This window comes from Neopelma chrysocephalum, unplaced genomic scaffold (assembly GCF_003984885.1).
Source record: "Neopelma chrysocephalum unplaced genomic scaffold, ASM398488v2 Primary Assembly neopelma1_72, whole genome shotgun sequence".
Classification (NCBI taxonomy): domain Eukaryota; kingdom Metazoa; phylum Chordata; class Aves; order Passeriformes; family Pipridae; genus Neopelma; species Neopelma chrysocephalum.
In genome coordinates this window covers 397,698-425,369 of record NW_020897732.1, presented here as the reverse complement: position 1 = coordinate 425,369, position 27,672 = coordinate 397,698, and the positions used below count along the sequence as shown (strand labels likewise).

The window sequence follows — 27,672 nt, the reverse complement described above, 5'->3', positions numbered from 1 at the left end:
GTCAAATGGTAACTGTAGGGTTTTAAGTTAGATATTATGTGTGTCAGAACTTAGTTTGTTTCAAAATAACAATTTCCTTGTTATGCCATGAATAAAATGTACTCCGGAGAGACAGCTTTTTGTGATAAGTTATCTTGGATGTTGCATTTTAGATTGTTCACAAGTTGCAGGGGGGGAGCTTGCATTTTCTTTGCAATATTCAACAGACGTGTCAGGGAAAATGGACTTACACATCTGTGCTTAAACATAATACTAAAATACTAGGGGTTTTATATGTTTATTTCATATCTGATGACTGATTGTGACAACCTGTGTGTTGTTATTCATAGGACAGTTTTGCTGATTGTGCTTACTTTCATAATAAGTTTAGAGCTACTGTACTTGGCACTGTGATGCCATCTCTCATCCTGCTGTAAATGGTTTTGTTTCACTTTTATCTGGGATAAGCATAGAAAGATATTGAGTATATGCACATCTGAGGCTTTACAAACAATGTTTTCTTTTAACATATATTACTGTGAAAGCATATTTTTGTATTGCATTATGAAGAAAAGGCTTGTTTTTGAGGTTTGGGTGACAGGAAAATGCTTGGCTTAAAAAAACTTAAAAAGACCAGGATAACTGCAGTAGGGTGGTGAGGCTGTGGATTCATTCTTTTTTTCTAATCAGGAAAGACAAAAGAGATGCAGCATCTTGTAATCAGAAATGGAGCATGTGTCCCTGTTCCATCACCCGGTGCAAGTCTCATGATGAGATGGGTGTTGAATTCTGTGACCCAGTTATTGTGTATGGGCAGGTTGGGCCCTGATTCCTACATATGTGCTGAAATGCTGCGATGATCCTGAGCTTCTGTGGAGACAGAAAGGAAATGCAAAGATCTGCAGCCTGTTTCTAAAATCCTGGGCAAAATTATTTCCCCCCAGAATTTTGTGAGTGCTTGAAAATTTGCTTCTTTTTTAGGACTGATGTAATTCTGAATCTTCTGGGATATTTAGCCAGTGTATTGAAAAGAGAAAAATGGGGAACATCATGAAATGGCTTCCCCGTTAAAAAAGAAAAAGAAGTAAATAAACTTACTTTTGTTTGGAATAGAAGTGCTTGAAGGAAGACATGAAAGATAATTATAAATAGTGGGAGGAAACTAATTGGACATTGTTTATTCACTATTTCTGAGAATTTGGGGTACTGAACAGAATGCAAAAAAATGCATTATACTTGATACAAGTTATGGAACTTATTTTCACAACATATTTTGAAGAGTCAAAAAATGGGCTCAACAAGCAGCTTTATGAATCTGTCAGCATTAGTGGTGATGGTCCAGAGTCAGTCTGACCCAAGCAGATGCTGTGCTGCTGGTTGGTGGGGGAGGAAATAATTTTTATTTGTGTTATCTTCAGTGTGTATTAGATACTCTGTGCTGGCTCTCCTGAAGATGGGATTCTGTACTGTATGGAATCTAGCCACTATTTAGTGTGGCTAAGTGTTGAGTAGTTTGGGGTGTTTTCTTAGATACTGTTTTTATCCACTATGTGAAGTTGCCTGAAGAGCAGGAAGGTGGTGTCAAGCCTTTGCCAGCAGTGGAAGAATATGGATTGGTGGGCTTGGCTCATCAAACAGTTTTAGATTATCAATGACTTGCTTTCATGTTGAGGACACACAGCTGACTTTCCAGCTGTGTTCATGTTATTCATAAATGGATCAAAAAGCAGAAAAACAGAGAGAGTAGTGATGGCATTGCAGATGCATTCTGGATTAGTAGAAACCGAAAATAAGTGACTGAAAATAAGTGCTAAATATCTATAATTTTTTACTAAAATAGAAGTCAGTTGCTCTCCTGGGTGTTTTACTTTTCTTTGCTTCCTTTTCCATAAAGTATCAAATCAAAGTAGTCTAAGAAAGTTCAGATCAAACATTTCCACAATGAAATGGAAGAGTCTATTATCCCTGGGTTTCAGTTTGTCCTGGTAGGACCAAAGAGACATCTGTAGAGCATGCAAGCTGGTGACAGGATTTTGCTCAGCCTGCCTACTGTACACACCCTGTGCTGGGAATTAGGACAGGAGAGTTCCCAGGAAAGACCAGTAATCATTGTTTTAATTAGCTGCAGTTCAGACTTGATGGTGGCTAATGAGTGCTACCTAAACAGACTGTGGGTGTCTTACACTCACTAAAACAATATTTTAAGTATTGTTATAAGAAAATTTTCATTCCTACAGGCCAGTTATATCACTGATTTGTGACAAATGAACTTAACCTGAATGACAGCTGAGTCTCTTTGCACAACCAAATAAAACTACACAGATGAAAACATTTAGGAAGTGTGGAGAAGTCTGATGGGTTCATTGAGTGAGGTGTACCTTTTTAAGATCTCAACAGAACATTTTGTCGTGCTTCTATCAACTGCTAAAGCAAACCTGCTTGTATCATTACCAGAATTTCATGAAATACAGAAGATTGGGACAGCTTCTTCTAGGGTACTAAGCAAAATTATAGCCTTCAGAATACTGGAATATGCCTGTGTGTTAAAGGCAAATTGAGCCAAGGAGTATTTCAATGCCTGGTGTAGCAGTGAGAAGAAAGGTGAGACTCCTTTTAAATAATAAATATTTGAATCTATTTTACAAGGGTGATTGTTCAGCATGTAAAATGTGTATTTGTTTTTGAGTGTACTTGAGATTGTCCTACAATACAAACATTGTGTTGACAGAAAATCCAATTGTTCTTACTGAGTAGCCTGTCCTCAATGCAATGCTGGAGTCTCTTACTGCAACTGGATTCTGAACTTCTTGATTCTGCAGAAGGATTGTTGCCTTGGTGGGGAGACACTTGATTCATAATAAAATGACCATCAGTACTGGATTCAGTTCGGTTTGCATTCTGTTGTATCTTCAAAATGAAATAAAAATGCAGTGGAACATATGAATGTCATGGAATGTAGAAGCAAAAGACATACAGTGATTTTGTTCATATTGGATATTTCTGATAACTGGGAAGGGTTATCTTTCTTTTTTTTGGTAAAGTGGTAAGATATTTGTTCTTTTCTATGATGATTTTAGAGAATTATTTTAAACAGGACAAATGCAGTACATGATAATTATTTTAGAAATTGTTTATCTGTGGATTTGTAGACTTCTCTGAGCCATGTTTATATTAGTGGTCTGATCCTATCTTTAGGTTGTAAACTGATCTCTCTACTTATGAAACTGGAATGATGCCTTTTTATTTCTCCCACTGTCAAGTTTGAAAACATTTTCAGAAGGTGGTTGATTTCACTCTTCCCAGAGAGGCTGTGTATTTTTTTTTTACTTAACATCAGTGATTGACTGGAAAACAAAATACTTTCATATACATCTTTGAAGCGAGGAGTGAACAAGTATATTTCCTTCCTTCCACTGTCTGGTATTAAAATATGGAAATTACAGCTTGAATGGCAACTCAGAACAGGTCATGATTTTGTCTCTCTGTCACACTCTGATAATTAAAAAAATTAAAGTATTTCTTGTTTGGATCATGTGAATTTGCTCAACACAATAAGCCATTTTGGTCCTTAGAAGGTGCATGGTAGGGTATTCCAAAAGCGCTTATAACCGGGGGACTTCTTAGTTTTACTTCTTTGAAATTTCTGTTGTGAATGGCCATCCTGTGATGGGAATGGGGACCCCAATAGGGTTCCTCAGGAAGGCTTCGCTTCTCTGTTACATGGTTCCATCTGGTGAATTAAAGAGCTTTTGAAATAATAGCATAGTGCTCTGAAGTACATACGGTTTCTTAACATTTTCCTACATGGTATTTCCTTCTACGTGTAAATCCAGCGTTGCTCCCTCAGGTCATCATTAACTTGTTTGTGTATTTGGAATAACTAACTTGGCAGCCTCCCAGCACCTTCTGCAGATTAATAAGAGCAAGTTTCACCTTGTTTGTTTGGGGTTTTTTTGTCCTTTCGTAACTTTAAATGTGACATTCTTTCTGCTGATTGCCCATGACAATTTTTTTCTGAGTTGGTCTTTTAAAGAAGACATGCAGTTTCTTGAAAATGGGGAAAACATTGTGAGCTAACAAATAAGACAGCACGTTTATTGTGCCTAAACAAACCTGGATATAGATCTTCCTGCCCTTCTGATGTTAGGCTGATTTGTGTATTCTCACTTGGAAATGCGGGAAAAAAAATTTGCATTTTTTCCTTCAGTTTGGAAAGATTTCCTTTCAACTGCAGGAAGAGCTGCGGAGACCATGGGATTTACACCGAAGTTTTGGAATATCTATGTATTGTTTAGGAGTGGGACAGGGAAATTTTGTCTTTTTATGTTTCAGATTAGGAAGAAATTCTTTACAGAAAGGGTAATCAGGCATTGGAATGGTCTGCCCAGGGAAGTGGTGGATTCTCCATCCCTGGAGGTTTTTAAGATGAGACTGGATGTGGCACTTAGTGCCATGGTCTGGTAACCATGGCGATAGTGGATCAAGGGTTGGACTTGATGATCTCGGAGCTCCAATCCAGCTGATTCTATGATTCTATGCCATGTTTTGCACCTTCTGCTAAGCTGGTTTTGTATCCGTGGTCTGCCAAATATCAATGGGCTTAGAAGGCCTTAAGGATATATAGCAGAGCTGGTAATGCCGGTTTTTGTGGGGTCCAAGTGTAGTGCCCTCTTGCTGCTGTCTCTGTGGGTGGTGGCAAATGACTGCTGCTGGTTACTGTAAGCACCGGTGGCAAGGATTTGTACAGGGTTTCAGAAAGCTCCAGTTCATTCAGCTCATGAGTCCATGTGGGTGTTGATTGTTTGTCATGATAATATATATGTGGGCTTTGTATTAAGACTGTAGAAAACTGTTTCTTCACAACCAAATTTGAAAGAATATCACTAGAATAGTTGTCAGGTGCTCTAAAATTGAGCAGTTCTAAAGATTTGCACTTGAAGCTTAATTGAGTTCATTTTGTATAAATGTTTTGATGGTCCTACATGACACAACACGCTCTTGGAACAGATGTCTCAGATTCAGTTGTTATTGAAGTTGTAAGGCTGTGGCAAGGACGGGCTGTCACAGCTATTGCGGAAGGGAAAGGGAAGGTCAGCTGTGGTTGAGGCAGTGGAAACTGGAACAGAGAACTGCATCGTGTTCCTGCCTCTGCAACTGAGTTGTTCTAGTGAGTTTAATCACACCTTAATTAGTGTTTCTAAGTAATTAAAACTTTTTAAAGATACTGCTAAATAGACATACTTGAGTTTGAGTTCCCAGTGCCAGTCTTTGGAAGGTGGCTTCCAAACATTCTCTCTGTCTATTCCGCAGAGGCTTAAGTTCATCACAACTGTGCTGTTGCACATGTAGGTCTTCATAGGTCTTCATTGAAATGCCCTTAAATATTAGACCATCTCAAAACGGCAGTACAAATTAATCAGCACTCCTGACCTAAGCCCATCTGTGCCTTCTCTTTGAACTTGGGGTTAAGTACAGTGATGCTGCCTTGCAGGAATATTTTGGAAACGTATGAAAACTGTAATACTACAGAGAACTTATGTAAATCAAACTGTTTTGTAATAACCAGATTTTACAACAATTTATGTTAGCATTTACTTGAAAATAAATTTCCAGATTCTTATCTTATTTGTCCTGGAATGTTTTGTCTTTTTCTTAAAACATTAATTCCTTTTAATTAATACCACTTTTTTTTCCTCACAGAACTATACAGTGCACTTCCATACATTTTAATTTAAGCCCTTGGAGACCTTAACATGAATTATCTTATTTTTTTGTACTTTTACTGATAAGAATAAAGGGAAACTAGTGAATTTTTAATCTAATAATATTTTTGTTCCTAATTTCTGTGCAAGTAGCCAGTAAGTCACTGTTGAATTGAATATATAAAGAATGTAATAAATAATTTTATATATCAATTAAAATTCAGGTATGCATTCCTATGAGAACACTTATGAGTATATAAGCATATAGTTTCATTTAAAAAAGTGAAATACTAATCCTCATGATAGTTTAGAGGAATACATTGAATTTGCTATCTTTTGAGAAAGTAGAACTAGCAGATCTTGCTTACTTTTTTGTTTGTATACAGGAAAATGAAAACAACCATTCCTATGTTGAAATTTCTGCTGGGTCACTCGGATTTTAGGCTAGTTATTGAATTGAATTAGTTAAATAATTTGAAATGAAGAAAATATTCTCTACCTATGTAAAAGGGCTGTTAGTAATCCAGGGTCATACTTCAGAAAACTCTGTCCATTGGAGCCTATTTTAATTTATTCTGCTGTTAGACTTTGAAATTTAGACAATTATAGTGTATGAATATTTTTATAGATTCTTGCATTTTGTCAGTTTTGACTAGGTACTTAAAAATAACAGGTGTCTTTTTGAAATGCACTTATCTTCAGAATTTTTTTTACAGTGAGGATTAACTTCTGATGTTTCAATATCTTTTGGTATATTGAGCAAGTGGTGTGGAAATGCAGAAAAAGCAAAAAGTGATCCTGTCTTCAGAAATGCATTTGTTTGCAGCAAATAAGGCCAATGTGTAAGAGAGTAAAGACAGATGGAATAACCAGTGAGCATGGATTGTCCTATACAATGAGCGAGATGTGGTGTATTTTGGGGAGTGTGAATACAGGGAGAATGATTACTTATGACTGTAAAATATGGACTTAGGTAACTCAGTGCTAACAGAGAACAACATAGGTTGTTTCAAGGTGTACTTGCTAGATTTTTATCAGAGGAGCCACCTTCCACTTCCAAACCAGCTTTTGTGGTGAGGCTATTAGATATTGCACATCTTTAGCAAAGTTTGGAAGTAAACTTGATAGCAAATTCTCTGGTCATACTTGTTTGCACTTTCTTTTCAGGGATTCTTTCAGCTCTCAGTGAGTGCCAGGACAATTTTTTTCCTCATTAGCCTCATACTCTTCTCCCTTGCAAACATGAAGACTTAATTTTGCAGACTGACCTAAACCCACAGGCCAGGGTGGGTTTATTTGGGGTTGAAAGATAAGACAAAAACAATGAAACGTGTAACTGCTTATCACAGACAGTCCTGCTAAGCCTCTTCCGAGAAGTGGCTGGTCACGGATAGCAGGGTGCCTCCTTTCTGTTGTGTCAGCTACAAGAGAGAGGGATTGGACAGGTCACTGCTGGTGTCTGGGGTTGTCAAACTCCTTGGGTCTCAGAGAGCAAAGGGAGGAAAGTGGTGGCCAGGGTGTGCCTAGCTCAAACTCGACCTGTCTGCTTCTGTACCCAGTGTAGAACAGCACGTTTTGGTACTTTTCATGGTTATGAAGAACTTATTGAGTGCCTAGTTGGAGTATTTTATTCCTTTATTCAGAGTTAAATTGACAACTAGAGGCTTTTTTATTTCTACAGGCACTTTCTCCCCCCTACCTCTTTTTTTTAAGTTCCCCCTCATGCAGCAGCAATATGTTTTTCAAATACTTGTGCATTTGCACATCGGTCACTATTGCACAAGCACCTGTGACATTACTAATAACTGATCTTTGACATACCGTAGATTTTATGGCTTTTGTATTAAAAGCGATAGTGTTATCACAGGCTGTTTAGTGAGTTAGATATTCTGCAAACCCTGTTGTTCTCATTGCCTGTTACTGTGGGGAGGTTAAAGGCTGGGCATGCCCAGTGTGGTTATTCTATATTTTTTTGAGCATAGTAGTACAAAAGAGATTCTTTTTAAATCATCTATCACTACTGTGATTTCTATCACTATTGTGATTTTTGCACTGCTTTCTAACCTAGAACTCATAGTTCTGATTATTTTTTCAGTATGTTTGTAGTTCACGAGGGCCTGAAGAGGTTTTGCATGTGGCCAGAAGAGGAGGGAGTTGAACAACTCTTGTTCATCCTCTTTTGTGACAATATGTAAGATACATATTCATCACAGAAGCACACTCTACTGATCTTCAAAAATGCACTATTTGATTATTTACATGTACTTACTCGTACATTTTAGGTGTGACTAAGCCCTCGGAGGGGGAGTTGTTTGTTTGTTTTGAATTTGGTTATTATCATTTATCTGTTTGGTTTTGTGTAGACTCCCTGCTTGAAGTAGTATGATGTGGGACTTAGAAAAAGAAGCTATTTGGTAAGCTGGGTTTGTATCTAAAAGCTGTGAAGTTATGAGTCTCTCTTATTCCTACTTGTTTTCACACTAGAAAACAGTGTGAAAAGAGTTCTCTTTCTTCTTCTCTCTGTCCCCTTGCTTTCCCAGCTAGGTAGGGGCAGGGCAGAGGCAAGAGTTGTAGAAGAGACTTTGATGACCAGAGGACCTGACCTTGGAGAAGCACAGCCTTGGGCCTCAAGAATGTCTTGACCATCAACATCTTCAAAACAGAGTTTCAAAAGAAAATACTTTTTTTTTGTAAAAAACCCCTATACTTGACATTTAAATGAAAAGGAGTTTCCTTTTGAAAAATTAATTTGAATCTCTAACATTTTGGTCAAATGTCAAGCAGTAAAAACCCTACATCTCTTTTATCTGACCAGTGCTAATCAAACAGTGCTTTGCGTAACAGCAAAGACCACTGGCCACGTGTTGTTGTTCTCTATGTTCAGTTGCTTTTTCCATTGGGCTGTTGGATGCAAGAATTTAGGGCACACTGAAAAACTCTTCCAGAGAGCTTATGAGCTTCTGTACTTCCATTTCTTTTGCACTCCCTGGCTGCTGCTGGCTATATTGCATTCAGTTGAGAGGTGGTATTTTGTTTTGTTTCAAACTGGTGGGCTACATAATGATGAAATATCTTCTGGTATTCACTTAATAACTTCTAGGGAATTAACTTCTAGGTCCTAATGTTTGTTTAAGCTAGTTTATAATGTTATGAGTAACAATTACAATATTTGTGAAAATAAAGTTACATGTCAAAGCCCCCTTAGTATTCTTTAATCATACTGCCATACCTGAAATGAGCTATGACAGTGATACTTTGGCAAATAATATACCATGAAAAATAGAGTTATACTCTAATATTTTCCACAAATCTGAAGCCTACCGATGAGTGAGAGAAGAGTAGTTATGAAACTGCATGAAATTTATACTACATAATTATATTGCTATACTGTAAAAGCTGACAGTGATGTGAAATTTGGCAGCAAATATTACTGCCGCTTTTGCACTGCTTTTGATCTTTATGACTTTTCTTCCTCTCCTCCTTCACCACCCTAGTTGAAGGTCATAGAAGATGCAGTGGGAAAATTCTGAGCAACATTTTTATTATGAGGCCAAATTTCCAGATTTTGTAGAAAATACTATTGCAGTTAGACTGACTTTGTCATTGATGAGTAGATTCTCTGTAAGTCAATTCTGTTTTCAAGCACAGCGCATTAGTTCAAGAATATTCAGGTCGTCAAATTAGGAGTTACTTAGACCAGATGGCTAATTGGTTGCTGGAATATGATGATGCTAGGTTTTATATTTCTGATTAAGCTGAGAGTTGTGTGGGAAATGCTAATACAGTCATCAGTAAGGAGCGGAAGAAATTTCCTTCATTTCCTCTGAAAAGAAACACAGAATGTTGTCTCTTTTACCATATGGAATATGAAACCATATATCAAGGTTGATATATATCAAAGCATTGGTCAGGAAACCTGGAAGGATGAGAATTTTGATCAAAATAGAAGAAAGGGATGTGATTTGGGAAACGAGAGCTTACCTGGAACTCAAACTATAGCAAGAGGGAAATACGTGATTTCCTATATACACCACAAATTGTGTCTTACATTTTAGACATTTTTCCTCTTCAAACTAGCATGTGCTTTCTGGTGAATTTTCACAGATTGGCTTCTTTCAATAGGTATAAATTTGTTGGACATTCTTTACAAGACCATTACCAATAAAGGTAAGGGCTGGCTCAGTCTTGGGGCATTTTAACTGAAAGAGAAGCACAAGTTTTGTCCAGTGTTAAGGTGTGTTAGTTCAACACCAGGAACTCAGGCATTTCACTATGTACATGTAGCTTGAAGAGAAGTGACTTAAAAATTCACCATAGTGAGATGTTTTAAATATCTTATCGATTTTATTCCATGAATTTTCCCTCAACCTAGGAAATGTAACTGGTGTCACAGTGATGAATCTGGTACAATGAATGTGTTCTGATGGAGCACACTATGAAAACTTGTGTTTTGTCCCCTCTGACTTTTTTTGAGTAAATACTGCCTCTATAGTAAGAAACCAGACCACAAAATCTATGAAATACTTGTCATTTATCCTGATTAGAAAAGGAGAAAAATAAGTGCCTTATTAATACTATTCTGGATTGAAATGTTTTAAAAAACACCACTTTTTATAAAAAGATGAATTGACAAAATCCAATTGCAGCAACATTCTACAGTAATAAATTGCAAATATTTGTTTTAGTTGGCACTTCTCCAGTTTCCTAACTTTCTTAAAATTATCAAAATCCAGGTTCTCGTTTCTTGTAATTCTAGACAAGATATGTGTTCAACTTACTTAACTTAAAGATAGGAAGAACACCCCTTGGCTGTTAGGAAATTCAGTGGGTTTTCATACCTAATGTGTTACTGTTTATAGATCACGTAATTTCACTTATTAAACGGTTTGCAGACAATTATTTCAGTAATGTTGTTTATGTAAGGTGAAAATGATAATTTTTACAAGGAGGGGAAATAAAACTAATTTTAACAATTTTTTTAATCAATATCAGTCACATATAAATAGAGCATTATATATTTTAAAGTTCCATGTTGGATTCTTCTGTATATTTGCTCTTTATGCAACCATATATGGACCTGTGTGTGGTGTGAGATGAGAAGAGCTTGTTTTGTTATTACCAAAGACAAGATGAAATCTATGTTGACTTACAAAAAGTGCAGGAGCTCCCTCTCCTGGCTTAGAGTGCTGTAAGTTGGAAGTTTTTGGGGACGTTTTCATTTCATCAAATTAAAAAATCTCTTACTTTGAATGCTTGTAGAAATGCTTGTCTGGTGTCTTTCAAGTCAGGGTAAAATTTGGTTGAGCCCAGAATTTGGTTTTGATGCTCATTTGGATTCTGCTCTGAGTGCAGTATCCATGTTTCTGCTGCCTGGCTCTGTACCTCCACAGGCAGCAGATGTCCTGTCTGTCAGTGTGGTAGTGCTGGAATGGTCACCACAGCGATGGTTGATGTACTGTAAGCTCCAATTCCAGTGTGGTCTTTTCATTTAAGTCCCACCTGTCACACCTGTTAAGAGTAATGTGTGTCCTTGATGGTCACTTAGCACAAAGCCCTATAAATCATCATAAGTTTAGAAAGGAGAAGTTTGAGAGAATTAAAGAAGCTTTACAGTTGATGTATGTATTGTGACTCCTTTCCTCCCCTTCCCACCCATCCATCTGGGGAGTGGTAGGAGAGAGGAGGTTTTCTTGATGTTTGTCGTTATTCAACCTTTCTCCTTTCATAGCTTCATTAATCTTGCAAATCCTCAGAGAAAATGGATGGAGCTGTAGATACTTAAATATGGTAGGGTAGCACCTGAGTGTTTCCAGCTACATCATTCTCAAGGGTAGGAACCTGACTGGGAAAGGTGGCACTGGAGACAGGTTTCTTACCCTAGCTGTTAAAAAAACCCAAACCAACAACCAAAAAACCCAGTGAATTTCTGAATTCTGAGAATGCAAGATGATTAAAAAAGAAGTACTTAACTCACCTCTGTCAGTGTTGTACCTTTAAGTCATCTATCAAAATAGGAGCCAAGAGTGCCATAGCCACTCTTCAGTTCTGTATCTTACCATCTCAAGGATACTAATGTAAGGAGCACACATCATTACGTACTTGAAAAGACCATAACTTTGCAGTGACTACAATTTTTGTGCAATATATCTGTCTCCTGAAGTAGCTCCATTTAGCTGACCTCAGTTACCTTCCATCCATCTATTTTTTTGGACTTCCTAGATATTGTAGCTTTTCAGTTCAGAGGGATACACCCTCTTATAGGAGCGTAAAAGAGTATATGACATGTGTGGGAACAGTGCACATTCCTGTATTAACTTTTCCAGTGCTATTAGGGAATTTTCAGTTACAGCATCTCAAAGAAACATTTTACTGTAGTTTAGTTTTGCACTGCATCATCAAAACTTCTGTATTCACAATATTTTATTTTTCAAAGCATTAGATTTTTAAAAAATGTTTATACACTTTTATTTAGTTACACTTGTTGGCACAGCTAACTGTTTTGTATAGCACCTTTGTCATTTCCTAATAAACTTAAAGATGTGTAAGTTGGAGAGGACCAATGAATAAGAAAAAATGTCAAAGGTTCACTATCAAATTGCTTAGCTCTGATTTATACAGTTTCAGACAAGAAAAAAAGAAAAATACTTTGGTATTTCTAGCAAATGCCAAAATAGAATCAATGCAGTATTGTTCACCTAGTTAAAATTCCAAAATCCAGGAAATGCAAACATTAAGTTTCCAACAGCAACATTAACTTGGACTCTTTGCATATCCTGTGTTTTCCTGGTATACATTAAGACTTAAAGCAATGTATTAAGCTGTGAGTTGAACAAGAAAAACAGAAAAAAATTCTTTATGTACTGCCAAGTTAAGTTCTGTTACCATTTGTGTTTATTGACCTTTTATAATTTTAGATTTTTTTCTTCATAAAGATTGACTATGATTTCTTTGGCCAAATAAAGTGAAACCTGAGAGTTTGTCTTCACTGCAGTGTGAACTTGACATACAGTTTACCCCTTGCCTTAAATCTGACTCTTCTTCATCCATCAGTATCTCAGATTCGAATTAAGTGGCTTTTAAACTTGAAAATATGACTTGAACCTCAGAGGCAGTCTGATTGCTGTGGGAATATAACTTAGGCTACATAGGCTGACCAGACAGAACTTAGAATTAATTCCAATTGGTATCTGTTTTGCTAATTAAATTTGTGCATAACTAAAATGTTCAGAGTGGCTGTACTCAGAGTAAATCAAGTTTAAAGATGGGCTGTGTCTCTTTTGAATGCTAATGGATAATTTTGGAAATGGTATATATGCTTGGTTCCAAAATATTTAGAGAGTATTCCAGATGTTACTGAGTGTTGATTATAAGTAACTCAGAACACAAGAAAGTTCTGCTCTGAGGGTGGTTCCAACCTGGAGATGGTACAGAGCTGCAGGCAGACAAATCTCCCCTTCTGATCTGTTCCTATCTGTGACTGCTTGCACATGCCATACACTTAAGGCTTCTTGCCTGTGTGAGCTCAGCTAATCCATGTCCTAGAAGAAAGGAAAGAGCCTTAAAGGAGATATTTGAAGAGTGGTAAAGCGAGGATTTGCTGGTCAGAAATAGACTTGGAGACTGACTCTAGTTTGGAAAGCAGTGGTGTGAAAAATAGAGAGGGTCATTAGGGCTGGAGCAGTTGTGGGATGGGAGTGGAAATGGAGACAAGAAAGTTAAAGCTGTAAGGGAAGTAAAAGTGAAGTGTTAGGAGATGGGAATATTTGTAAAGAGAGGGGGTAAAAGCAAGGTTGATTAGTGGAGGTTCATGAATTTGTGACAAGAATAGTGAGTACATAGCAGTGTCATCCAGGGGAAAGATAAAATGGTCATAGATATGAAGCAAGAAACTGCAAGGTGGAATTGGGACAGTGGGGTCTGAGAAGGGGAAGCTTCACTCCTGGAAAGAGGGAAATGGAGAAAATGAAGATAATGAAAATAGAAATGGAACGAAGTGTGTGCTGGGTGACAAGTCATACAGTGGCTTTGATGCATTGGTGCTGCCAGAGCTTGCCAGGTAGGAAGAGGAGGAGGGGAGGGTGTGCAGCAGGAAGAGAGCTTTTCGGTGGCATTTGGGAGTTAGTTGGAATTGGAGAGTTCGAGAGTGAAGAATAGGCATGGGGAGCTTTCAGAGAGGAACGGAAGACAGCACAAAGTGTCTGGTATGCTTGATGTACCAGCAGTGCAGAGACACTGGAACGTGTTACTGCCTGGCTATTCACCTTCACCTTTGTTTTCTTCTACAAACTTAGTATCACAAAGAAATTTGTCTTGCAAAGCTTGTAAACTTCTGAAAGTCAGGCACAGACTTCTCTGATTAGTTCTCTGCCCATGTGCGATATTTGGTTTTTGCTGTGCACGTGTACACACAGGGAAGTTTTTTTTTTACTTATGCTCAAGATGCAACTAATAAAGTACCACTTAATAAATCAAAACTTTTTTTCAAAACTGAGCTAAGACATACTTTTTAAAGTGCTCATATTGAATTTTAAAACTTCACATTAAAGAAAGCAGTCCGAAACTTATTAAAATGAAAATTATTGTAGTGAGGGTTTTTTGATAAAAACATATGCTAAGAAAGTAGGGTTTATTTGTTTGTTCTTCTTTTGCTTTCAGAAAAAATACTTGCTTAATTATTCATTCATCTCTTTCCTTCACCCATCTTCTCCTCCACCAAAAAAATAAATCATCACATTTTGACAGAAGTGTATTATGGAAAATTATTCTAAACAAAGGAGAAGTGTTCAGAAGATTAGTTAATCTGAAAGAGGAGGAGCGATCAAAATTTCTGTAATAAAATATGGAAGCATTGTAAACTATCTCTGCCTTATTTCGCTGTAGACGTGTTCAAAATTTTGAATTTGAAAAATAACATTCTGGAATTGGAGGGGATGTTTCTGAGTTTGAAATGATAGTTTGAACATTTATGTCATTCTGAGGATGAGTTTTGGATATGACTGTTTAACAGAGCTGAGAATTGGTGCATACATGTTTTGTTGAGCCACAAGACAATGAAGTAAATAATGCTGTTGACACTAATACATGGCTAAAATATTTAAATCAATTAAATATTTGCTAGTTTATTAAGCATCACCTTAATCCTGGTTCTATTTCTATCACAGATTTTCCATCAACTTTTGTAAATGTGGGATCAAACTGCATTATAATATTATTAAAATATGAAGTATATTTCTAAAATTGGAGTTGCAGAGCCCTTTGGTGCAAAACATTTGTATTTGTCTGTTAGGGAAGGTTGAGGTTATTGGATGAGTCATTGCAGCAGGTTTTTCTGAACTCTCATTTATAGGAAAATTGGCCATTTTTTCAGTATTTTAGGGGTCAGTAAGGTTTATAATTTACTGTAGTTACTTACACTTTTCAAACAGACTATCAGGAAACCATGCCAGAACAAAACTATTTTTGCAGGTAATTAATGGAGAGGCTGAGGTACCTGCTGACAGCTATTTTCCAAGAAAAGGAATGGTTTGCAGCTAGGGGAAAAGTGTTAAAAGTGTGCCCAAACCAGTAACTCAAACTGAAAGAGCAACCTTTGATCTGAGACATAGTTTAGGTCACACTTTAATGAATAGCTTTATTAAACTAGTATATTAAACTAATATTATTCTGTCAGTTGGTACATTTTATTTGCAGAAAATTGGATCTGTCTAAGGGTATCTGACATCGACAACAGTGATGCTGTTTTAAATTAAACTGGTAGCTTTAGTGTATTTATTTAAAGGAATGTTTTCATGCATTTAAAGGAATTCCAACTCTGACATTTAAAATCTGAGTCTGGACAGAGCTCATGTAGGGGGTTTTGTGTTAAAGACAGGAAAGGTGCAGGTTGCAAAAAGTCTTGCCTACAAAAAGTTTTGTAATATTGCTACTTATTGAAAATATTTCACTTGTAGCATGGGGGTGTTTTCAGGCTGCAAAGAACTGTCTAAAATTTTTAAATTGCAAACTATCATATAAATTAATAACTATATTACTATTTTATATCTTTATATATTCTATATTTTATTTTTATTTTTTCTATGTTAGATTGACTCATTGAAAGAATGTACTTCACAATTGTATTTAAAGAAGGTTTAGATAAAGGTGGTGTCTAGATAAGCAGGTTTTATGCTATAGTCTCTCTCTGGGTGAAGGAATATTTATGGGGGAAAACAGTGATACCAGTTTCGGTGTTGTTATTGGAGTTGTTTAGGCAAGTGATATTTTTCCATTGACACAGGATTATGCACTTCAGGAGAAGAAACTTATTTATTGCTGAAGTTGTAAAGGAAGGAAATCATGTGCTGTGCTCTCTTTTCCCTCTCCTGCCTGTCTTCTAAACCCTTTGAACAAACTCAGTCAAACATGACAGTCAAACAAGTGTGGTCAGGTAGTGATTGGAGTTTTGTGTTTTCTGTTAATGATCCAGTGAGGGAAGTGTCTAGTGAGAGCTCATCCTTGAAGAGGAAGAGAATAAAATTATGAAGGTCCAAACATGTAGCCTTGACACCACAATCAGGATAGGCACTCACTGGAAATCAGCCTTACTTTGTTCTAGTGTTGATCAACTGCTGGAAATAACTACCACAGACTGTGATGGGGTATTCATTTCTGTCTTAATGTTTTTCAGCACATGACTTCTTAAATACTCTCTCTTTGTAGTAGTAATTATAGATTTTATCATTTAGATCATATGTTTTCCCCCCTATCTGTAAAAATTTTCCTGTAAGGAGAAATCAGAGATCTCTCTCTTCTGATGCATCAATGCTTCACAGTTAAATTTGAGACATGGAAATACAAGGCACACTACAAGATATAATGAGTTCACAGGTATTTTTTTTCCAAACTGCATATTTGTTAAAGATGTACCCACAAACGTATAAATGAAATGTCAAGCAGTTAATATGTTTTCAGTGTATGCTTAAGGGTGTCTAAATTCACATCTACTATTCTCAAAGCCTCAAAAACAAAGTGAAGTTTTTTCTAACATCCCTGTGGCATAAACTAAGCAAAATGGAGAACAATGATAGAACATTATACAGAAAATATTATGCAGAAGCCTTTAATTATTCTGATGGTTGAAGACTGATATGATGTCAAGACCACAAGAAGGTTAGTGAAGGCAGCTGTTGGCCTTTTCAGTTTTCAGTCCAGGTTTTCTGTGTTTTGGTATATTAGTTAATAACATCTGGTAGTTCCATAGATATTCCTTTTTTTTTCTTTTAATAATTGGACTCTATACACAGAATTTTTTGCCCCTTTTAATTTTTGTTATACACACAGCCGAGTGAGTCAAAAGTAGCTTCTTGCTTCTGCAGCATCTTTGAAGTCCCATCATATTTGTGCACCGTGTCCTCTTCGCAGTGATTCCAGTTCAAGATTTTTGGAAGGTTCCCGTTGCTAGCGTGCCTGTACTACTTGTAAGGGCAGCTGACCAACTTTGGAAGCCTGTCAGGAGCCACAAGCAGATTCCAGTACCCTGTCGGAGACCGTGTGATTGAGGAGGTGAAAACTTCCTCGGAAGAGTGTAAGGATTTGATAGATCCCATTACATTACAACTTCCAAAAGAGTAGAACACCGTTTTCAATTCAGATTTTGTCTACCAAAACAGTCTAGAAAGCCTCCCTTGGCAATTTCCTGTGCTGACTAGGTTTTGGAGACTTGTATACATGTCTGTAGTCATTCAATTACTTGAGGCTCCATAATGAACACAGGACTGAATGGCTGTCAAATTTCCTGTCTCCACATGAAATCTCTATCTTGTAGTTCAAATACCATTTGCAGGCATTCTGGTTTAGTTCTGGAAATCAAGGTTATGGTCATCATAATTGTAGCATCCTTTAGAAAAAAAGGCTGAATGTTTCTTGTATCAAACAACCTGGGTTTATGTGTCCCATCCCCACCCCCTCACTCCTTCCCCAATTTGTAGCATCACTAGGTTCATACTTTTAATGTTTTTATCTGTCATAAATCAGTCAAAAGTCTTCAGCCTGCTTTTCAAATGTGAAGAAAATCAATCCATATTGATTAAAGTGCCAAAAATATTGAGTAACTTGTAAAACACCCTTTCAGAAATAAATATTACAGAATTTATTGAGGTTTGGGTGGGGAGTCAAAGATAGAAGCAAGACTTCATGCAGTCTGTCTCCAAATGCATGGTGCTTGCCCTAAACACAAATTCGAATTAGCTTTCCTACCCCACCTTTTGTAGACAAATGAACTTGACTAAAAGAAAATGTATGCATGACTAATGGAGTCACTTTCATTCAAAAGCAGTAGAGAATGCTAGAAAGAAGCTCTTAAAGCTGCAATTATGTGGAAGGCCATTCATCTTGGCACTCTTCAGCTGCCTCTCACCTACTTGCTTTATCTGACAGCCTCTGTCTATCCTTGCCAGTCAACCAGACAACATGGATGATCGGGAACAAGATTTATCCCCTTATCCCTTGGTGGGCCTGTCTTACCTGTGGGTTATTCAGAAAAATGGTTCCCTCGGAGAGCTCTAATTCTGGAATTCAGCTGTTTTGGAAGGTGCTTCCAGGAGGTTTCTGTCCCGCTCCTGGCCATGTCTAACCAGGGGATGTGTTATGTCACCATAATGAACTCGGTGGTGGAGGTGGCTAGAATTGCGTCTGGCTTGGTGACTGTGCTTGTGTGGGTGTACGGGAGCTGTGAGAAGACGGGGGGGAAGCATTTCTGTACCTTTCACAAGCATCGAGGCTTTTTTTTTTTTTTTTAAATATCTTCCGTTCAACCCGAACGCCCTAGCAACAGAGATGCCTTTCGTTAGGCAAGTAAGCACAGGCAGAAATGATCAAAACCATGCGGTTTATCGTTTCATTTTAATCAGTTATTTACACTTCGGTTTAAACAATCGAGAGCAGAAGCAGGTAGGAAGCAGGAGGCAGAGGCGAGCGGGGCCCGCCGGGAAGCTCCTGCTCCCGGCGTGTGGGGAGGGCGCGCGCGGCGCCCCCCGCGGCCGCCAGGGGTCAGGCGGGAGCCGTGAGGGGCCGTGAGGGGCCGGGCGGGAGGAGCCGTTTCCAGGCGGCGGGTGCCAGCGGAACCCGATCCGGTGCGATCTATAGAAGCAAGGTACAACTGGAATAATGAAATTTCAAAAATAAGCCCTTTTTAAAGGCTGGTTGTAACAGTCCTGCTGGGTATTGTAAATGCCTCAGGTGCACTTGATACTGCTGTTGCGTTCCTGGCCCCGGCTCCTAATTTTTATGGAAAGATGGATTGAACTTCAATTTAGGAATATTCGGTAATCCCTCTCAGGACATACTGTAACAGCTGGTATTTCTGTGTTGCAGCAAATCGATTCCATACAGCAGTCAGCAATGCCTATGGCTGGGCTCCGGCAAAAACTTCCAAAGCATTTTAAATAAAGTGAGCCAAAGAAAATAGCATCATCACTGCAAAAATGTAGCTTAATTTGCACGTTAGGAAAAAAAAATCCCTGTCCCATTCCAGCAAAATATTAAGCATTTTACTGGTAAGGATTTCATCAGCTCATTTATTTTTCATTAATATATATTTAGGATCTGGGGGGAATAACTTTATGTTGTATATAAGTTTCTTAAATAATGAGGAGCTGGTGTTTTTTTTCTGAATGATTTACTGTGAAATAAAGAAAAACAAACTGATGGAGTTTAAATACATTGCATGTATGTAGATCAGCAAGATTTTCCACGTTTTGCAGTGAACTTTAAGGAAATTCTTCTTGAATTTTTGATTAATAGTAATGTGCTTATAATGAGAATGCCTTGTTTGGCGTTTTGGGATTTTTTTTTTAATAGATGAAAGTACTTTAAGCCGCATATAAATCAAAGATGTCCCATTAATAGTCAATAGTTTTGTTTTAATCTGTTTCTTACACATGCAAAAAGTGAAAACGCCTCCATCCTTCGTCCGGCTGCCGTGGTGTGCTCACACTGGGGACTGTCACTGAGCTTGGGGCAGGGCTCTCCTTTACACGTTAAACAGAAAACAAGCAGAATTAATCTAAAATGAATATGTTCCTTCTTAATTGGTACAACGTGTCCTTGGCTATGATGTCTTTTTTTTTTCTTTTAAACTTCACCCTGGCTAGCTTTGCATAAAGACGTCTTACAACTTTGTCGTCATAAGATGAGCTTTCACTCTGAAATACTTAAATTCCTTATCCCTGTTTTAAGTTTTAAGTTAATGGATTTTGTGCTGATTTGATGCATGTCAAAGTATTTTTTTGGAAGCTGATGCTTTTTTACTGAAAACTTACTTTTTTTTCTTCACCACGAACTTTTATAACCTAAAAAACCCCAAACTCTTAAACAGTGTTAGTAGACAGGTTTTCAAGTTCTTATTTGGTTCTTTTCATCATAGAAGAAGTTGGCCAGAGATGTAACTTGTGCTGTATTTGCCGTCTTAAAAAACCCACCCAGATTCACTGGGTAAACAGTTAGGGGACAAAAAAAATGAAACTTAAAAGTTGCCAGACTATTTAAACTATAGACTCATGCCTAGGGATGAGTTAACAACTAGCTTATATCTAATAATTGATTTAAAACTTACTGAACAAAATCTCGTGGATGGCCTTTAATATGTTGCAATACTTTTAGCTACATGGGACTTTTTTTGGCGAAAAACAGAATTTTGAACAGCATACAGTGTTTACAGCACCTGTATATTACTCTTCCACAAGACTGTTGCCAAGTACAAATGTGTCCAAAATATGCACTTTCAGAGCCAAGATGACTTCAAAAGTCATTCTGATTAATATGAATGTGCTTTAAAAAAACCCAACAAAAAACAAACCAGCAATAGCAGCAGCAAAATGCTCTATTTGTTTATTTTCTTTTGCTAAAGCAGAACTATGCTGCTTTCTTTCTTCAAGGATCCTTTTTTTTACTGAGATGTGGAGAAAACCCTTGTTTTTTGTTAGCTTCTACTTCCCCCTTTCCCCTTCTTTACCCTGCAAACACATCAGCCTCTGACCTGCTATTAGTAGACATTTCCAGTCTTAACTCTGACTTTCTTCTCACAAGTTTGTGTTCCAGTTTCATATTTTAACATACTTGAATTTAAATACATTCACTTATATTTAAGATTAGTTTTAACTTTTTTTACATTTGCTCTGAATTTTCTTCAAGAAGTGGTTAAAAGAAAGACCCCACATTTACTATCAGTAGGCCTGTGCAATTATTAAAAAAAAAGTGTTAAAAAAATACTGATTTTGTAGTAATGAATCACAGAAAAATTCCTTACCTGGTAATGAACTCTACAAATCAAACTGCAATTTACCTTAGAGAAGCATTTGCTTCTCTAGTCCTGCTTTTAACAACTCCAGTTAAAAGTCAGATTACATTTCCAGATTACAAATAAAAATTGCATGTCAGATTTTAAATGACCTGAAAACAGTTTAAAGGAGGTTAAATAGAAACACTGAATAAATTATCATGCTAGTAAGCAATTTTATTTTCTTAAGATAAGTAGTAGCAAAATGTGAGTGACTTCAATTATTCACTGTTTTAATAAAATATTCCTAGACTTTATTTCCAAAATGCCTGGCCTGCTGGAATTAAAGAGTATAATTTAAATGAGAGAAATGTGTTAAATTATTTTTAATGCAGAGTAGGATTATAGGCTAGACTGAAGAAAACAAAACTTGTTTTACCTGGGGAAACAAAAGTCTTAACAGTCATAAATAAGTGCAAAGCACTTTGTTTTGAGAGTCTTAAATAAAAGCTTATTTTGTGATAATGATTGGATTTGGTTAGCTGCAGTAATTTACGGTTTGACAATGTTCTTAATTGTAAAATTCTGTTTCTGTTCTTTCTAGGAGAAACTGGGAGATAGCATAAATCTTTGTAGACAACTTGGCTGCAAGCAGTTAAACTGAAATTAACTTCTGCCTTCTGGCTGCGGTGCTGGTTTGAGGTTCCTGCGTGACACTCTGCAGACTAAATCATGCCAGCGTTATCAACTGGATCTGGAAGTGACACAGGTACGCAAGCCAAGGAGGGCTGCACGCTTCCTCCAGAGCTTATTTGTTAAGTCTACAGCCTCTATGTCAAGAAATCGTCAAATAAGATAATTAATTATGTTCTCAACACATGCTTAATTTAAGACTTTAAACATAACCTTTTATCCCTGAAGTTAAGTTAGATCTGTGAAACACCACAGGCAAAGTAAATTAGTTTTAAAACGTCCCACCACCACCTTGTTCCCCTCCATACACAACCCCCAAAACAGAACAACTCCAAACGATATTATATATGGATCTGAAGAATTTGGATTCATCTCTAAGCATGGTTCTTACAATGTTAACTGGAAAAAGGAGGAGGAAAAAAAAAGATGATGATATCATGCATGCCTTAATATGCGCAGCAGTCTAGACTATCCCCTCTGTGAGTTAGAGTTATCAGTGGAGTTATTTCTGAACACAGACTATTCGGTTTTGACAACTCTTTAACAAATTAGGAGAAGAAAAATACTGTCTCAAGTTCTGTTCCTTCCCTTGCCTTCCATGTCAGAGCCCAGTTCCTGTCACTGACTGCAGGCAGTGGGAATGCAGCTATGTAGCTTTCCACAGTTTTCACCTTCTTTGCAATATTAGGTTATATTCAAAGATTAAATCTCATCTTCTTGTTATGCTGACGTTCTCTCTCTCTGACAGTATTTTTGACCCTTTTTTAGGGACAACTAAAGTTAATATTTTTGCTCGAGGGTGTTTGTTAAAAAAGGTGATGCAGCTGAGGTTACAACACAATACAAAGATCCCTGCATTCCACCCCCAGCTTTCCATCCCTGTGCCATGTAGTTTTAAGCCCAAGAAATAATAGCAGAATTTGGAAAATTAAGAGGGAGATTTCAAGTCAGGAATCCAAAAAGTGTTTATATAAGAACTGCATTTGATTCTTATTTTAAATAGACTGTACAGTGCAGTGATTTTTCTCCCCCATACCTCAGGTCCATGTAAAATTTATCTTAGATGAAAATATTAATCTTTAGAATTGATGTGTGTGTTTTTTGTTGCAATGGGTAGGGAGGGTTGTGTTTGTCTTTCTGTCTCCTTATTCCTGTGTTTAAGGGATTTGACTGTCACCTCACCAAATCCTACCTCTGCATACCTTTCTTTTCTCCCTCTTCCCCCATGGAGATAAGCGAGTTGCAGCTGTTCAGTTTGCTAAAGCTGCATTTTGGAAGATGTGTCAGTGTCTACTCTGTATCTTTGCTCTCTTTATCATGTAACCTTTTGTGTCCTTTCAAAACGTGCCTTAATTTTTTTAAAAATTATTATTTATTTGTTGTTTAAAGAATGTTAATATGTCCAAAAGTAATAGTTGTGGACATCATCTCTGAATTAAGAAAGGAAAGGGCTCCAAAAAGTGAAAAAAAAATCCTAATTTTAAAATTGTGTGTGTTAAAATGTCTCTACAAACATGTTTTACTGAGCTATTTAATCAATATGATGCTGCAAATACACCCTTAATAATTAAGATGTATGGTAAAGCTCGGGTATCTCCATCGTCCCGTGAAATCCATCATAAAATATGATGCACACCATTAATATCTTGCTGTTAAATAATACTTGTTAAAACCTTTTTTTTTCTGCTGCAAGTTGTAATTTGTTTCTCTAAATAAAAATTGGCATTTGGAGTGAAAAGAGAGTAATTTCTTTTTTATTCCACTTCCTTTACAATATTTCCTGATGGGGCTGATAGGCATTTAAGTATTTTTGAATGGTTACAGCAAACTGTGCTTTCTAGCCTGGTTATGGTGCAGGTGGTTTCTAATCGAAGCCCTGTTCTCCTGCTGTTCCTCTCACTCTTAGATTAAAAAAAGTGAAACATAAAGATTTCCCTACCTCTGTTGTTTCTTGGTGGATAAGCTGGTTTTCCTCTCTCCCTCCCTGCACAGACTGGTGTTGTGACATGTAATGAGTTGAAACTGCTTTAGTCCATGAGGGGTCTTTTTGGGGCACTGGAGGGTTGGCAAGTCACTTAGTGGGACCTTTAGGTTAGGGACACAACCTTGTTCAGTCTGTTTGCTGAGACTCTCTTATAAATGCGTTCAAATAAAATGCAGCCTAACCTATTTTTCTGTCTGATGGATCCTGAGTGAAATAAAAGTCAACCTAGATTTAAAAACAGATGAAAGAGTTCACTGAGGACTAGTAAATAGAAATGCATCATCTGTGAATATCGAAAGTTGCCCAGTCAGGGACCGTTGGACACTCAGTCACTGGTATGGGAGCATAAGTGATTTTCTTTTTTCTTTTTTTTAGTATAGTCTGAAGAATCAGACCACTGTCAAAAGCAGGAGAGTGTTCATGAGGGGCCATATTTGATCAGACTAAATGTTGACCTGCTTGTGTCAATTTTACATTGCCTTTACTTCATCAACAGCCTTTATTAGAAGTGTCCATGTACTTGCAGCTGCTTCCTTGTATACTTATACTTTCTTTTGTTATACCACGTTTTAAGCTGTATATTCTTCTGAGCACAAACCATGCCTCTTAAATCTGTTTTGAGAGGCATTTACCAGACTTTAAACTATGGTAAATCAAAATCATGGCTACACTATTTGCAATCTTTTGTTTAAAACATTGTTCTACTAGAAAGATTCACACAGAGACTTTTAAATTAATCTTATTCCTTACCACTAACTTTAGGACAGAGGAGAAAGGCTTATGTATAGCGCATGCTTCCTTCTCTTCCACTCTCCATTAGCCATATAAAAAACCTATTTTTATACTACAATAATTTAGAAGAGTTACTCATTGTTTATAACGTGTGTGATCCTCCCTTAAGGTTTATAGTCTTGTCAGTGTCAGGTCAAGATCATCTTAAAGCAACCATCGTGAATGAGGAGGCTGAACTCATGCCTGGGGCTACATCTGATGCTTTCAATAGTTTCTGTGTTGCAGAAGTCTGCTTGACTTCTGTGTGCAAGCCCATCAAATAGAGTTTGAAGGCTGAGCAAGAAGACCTGCATTTTTGCAGGTAAAGCAAGTCTGAGATCTGGCATTCACTTGTCTGGTATATTTAGGAAGATTTAAGATTGCAGTTCTGGCTTCACATTAGTAGATGGCAGCTTTGTTGCTGACTTTGGTGGAGCCAAGATGACATCATTATACTTTAAGTGTTGTTTTAATGTGAAAAACATCGTAAACTTGTTACAGATTTCTTTCCTCTCAACACTGTATCAAGCTTGCTTAACTGACGAATTTAAAAATGCATTTCTGTTTGTCCTCAAAAACTAGTGCACCAATGTGCAAAGCAGACTTTGTGCTTTTGATTCATGTATTGTCAGCAGGAAAACCATATTTATGGGCCAAGTTTAGCCTCCAAATAAAACTGTGTGAGATTGCTTATATACAGTGAAAGTCAGAAGCAGTTCTTGAATTTGATTATTGTAAATTCTAGAAAGAGAAAATGTGCAGGGCTTACATTTGTTTCTTCTTAAGAATGTATAGGAGCAAGCACTGTGCCAGATAGGGGAGTATTTTCAGTATTGCAAACCTATAAAACTAACATGTTAGTTTTTTAATTTAAAAAACCCAACACATTTGTTACTAACCGAATTGTAGTTCACATGGCCTTCCTATTCCAGTTTTTGGTGTTTTCTTCTCTGTTTTGTAATAATACTTAGTAGATGTGTGAGAGCTGTTCTAAATGCTAGGTATTTTTCCAAACTGCATTTTTAGTAGTGTATTCTGTGATTCTTTAAGAATTACCTTGACCTCTGAAGCTGAGTGCTGCTGATGTGGATGTATTGAATGCTGGTGGAAATATTTTGCTGGGATACTACATTGATGTGATAGCTCCATAGTCCATATGGGTTACCTCCCAGTGGCGCTGGACCACTGCAGGCAATGCGAAGTGCAAAGGCGATTTTGCAGTCATCGGAACATAAAAAGACGTTATCCTTGCTTTTATTGTTTTCATACAGTTGTCTTCCCTTTATTTACTACTATATTAATGCATTTTAATCAGCTTGCAAGTTTCAATGTGATCTTTTCTAAGCATGCTTCATAATGAAAAGGATAAAAAGGTGGAGAGAAAGAAAAGAAACACTAATAATATTAAGAAAAAGTTGAGTAGTTGGCTGAGCTGAGAGGGGGAACATCAGAAACATCTATAGGGAAAAAATCCCAAATTAATCTGAAGTGCTAAAATTTCTATTCTAGCCTTTTAAACCAGATTTCAGGATGAGGAGGGAGATAGAAATCAGGGAGTTCTATTTTTACAGCGTGTTTAAAAAATGTAGTAATGTAGAATGGTGGCCAGAGATCTGGGTTCATTATTATGAGATGAAGAGAAAGGTAATTTAGGAGAGCGATGAAGGAAAGATTTCTGGGAGTAGCTCTTCCGTTGGAGGCTGCCAGGGCAAAGGCTTGCAGGGTGATTGAATCCTGCTCCAAACTGCCTTTGCTGCTCCGCTGGTGTGCCGTGGTGGAAACAGAGCGCAGGGAAAGCCTTCGTTCGTCTGCTTCACACTCTTGCTCACGGCTTAGGCATAGGGGTGCTGCAGCAAGTGCAGGATGTAAATGATGCCTTCAGCTGCTTCACCATTTCAAGGCTACTAAAATTTCTCACCACGTTGAAATGCACAGATATGGCTAGATATTCATGAAAATGGATATGCTAGCTGAGACAAAATTTATACTGAATTAATAAATAGAGCCAATATTTTATCCGTACATTCTTGATTTCTCCCCATCTCCATCTGCCAGAGGCATTAAATGGCTTTTCAGCTAATGTTAATATGAAAGATTTGGGAAAGTATGAGGCTAGCTTTAATTGTGATCTGATTTAATTTTTTAAAATATAACTTGCTGGTGTTGGAAAAGGTATTTATTTTGGTATCAGCATATTTATGGTGATTGTTGGAAAACTTGGTCAAAGTGAAATGAAATTTCTCTAAACTGTTAAACTGCTCTGTTTTGTGTTAATATTTTATATTATGCTAGACTGATTCAGCGGTGCGGAATCAGAAAATGTGCGTAATTGTATTTACTGATGGTAAACTCTTTAAAACTGTTACAGTTCTTGGATGCAAATTTAATTCAAATGGTCTGGCAGGTGAAACAACTTTTACTGAGTTTTTTTTATTTTTTTTTGAGCGGTGTGTAGCTTTGTAGTGAATTTGAAAGTACAACAGCCTGTATTGTTTCTAACCAGAGGCTTAAATGTATGGCTCTATTGGTTGGACCAAAAGCTGTAATTACACAAATAGTTGGCAGTTCCAGTGATGCCAGGTGTCCTTTGCTGAGAGCACTCTGCCATGCTGTCCCGCTCCAGTGTAGCTGTGCCAGCATCCAGGTTAACTTGCAGGGCCTACGTGTTGTGTGCATCTAGTGTCAGATGGAAGGTTCTCTGGCTTCTCAGCCCAACATCACATCAAGTCTTGACTGACTTAATAAAACTAAACCTGTCAATCTGAAGGCACTTTAGTGCTACTAAGAGGTAGTGAGAAGCTTCCCAGCGAACTGTTAGTTGCCTGTTGTGGAATACACGGGTTTAAATACGATTTTTTTTTTTAATAACACATTGGTATAAAGAAAAAAAACCAACACAGAAAAGACACCTCAATACAACATATTAATTTTAAGGATAAACTATGAAATAATTATTTCAAATAGTTGAATTTCCTAAACTTACTTTCAAGATAAGATGTTGATGTAGAATCCTAGAATGGTTTGGGCTGGAAGGGACCTTAAAGATCATCTCGTTCCAACCCCCCTGCCACGGCCAGGGACACCTTCCGCTAGACCAGGTTGCTCAATACCCCACCCTACTCAGCCTTGAACACTGCCAAGGATGGGGCATCCACAACTTCTCTGAACAACCCATTCCAGTGCCTCACTACTCTCACAGTAAAGAATTTCTTCCCTATATCTAACTGAAATTTCCCCTCTTTCAGTTTGAACCCATTACTCCTTGTCCTGTCACTACAGTTCCTGATGAA

General features: G+C 37.3%; 1 protein-coding gene across 6 annotated transcripts in view; it reads left to right on the top strand.

Moving 5' to 3' along the window:
* MPP7 (membrane palmitoylated protein 7) overlaps nt 1-27,672 on the top strand; it is a 152,894-nt gene that overhangs the window by 20,530 nt on the left and 104,692 nt on the right. For 4 of the 6 annotated variants that reach the window (XM_027686859.1, XM_027686858.1, XM_027686857.1 and 1 more), the window contains exon 3: nt 21,539-21,703. In XM_027686859.1, the coding sequence (XP_027542660.1) occupies nt 21,667-21,703 (37 nt within the window). In that variant the 5' untranslated portion in view covers nt 21,539-21,666. Of the gene's footprint in view, nt 1-18,719; nt 18,811-19,141; nt 19,214-21,538; nt 21,704-27,672 lie in introns of those variants that run through there. The other 2 variants (XM_027686854.1, XM_027686856.1) reach the window with 2 other exon arrangements.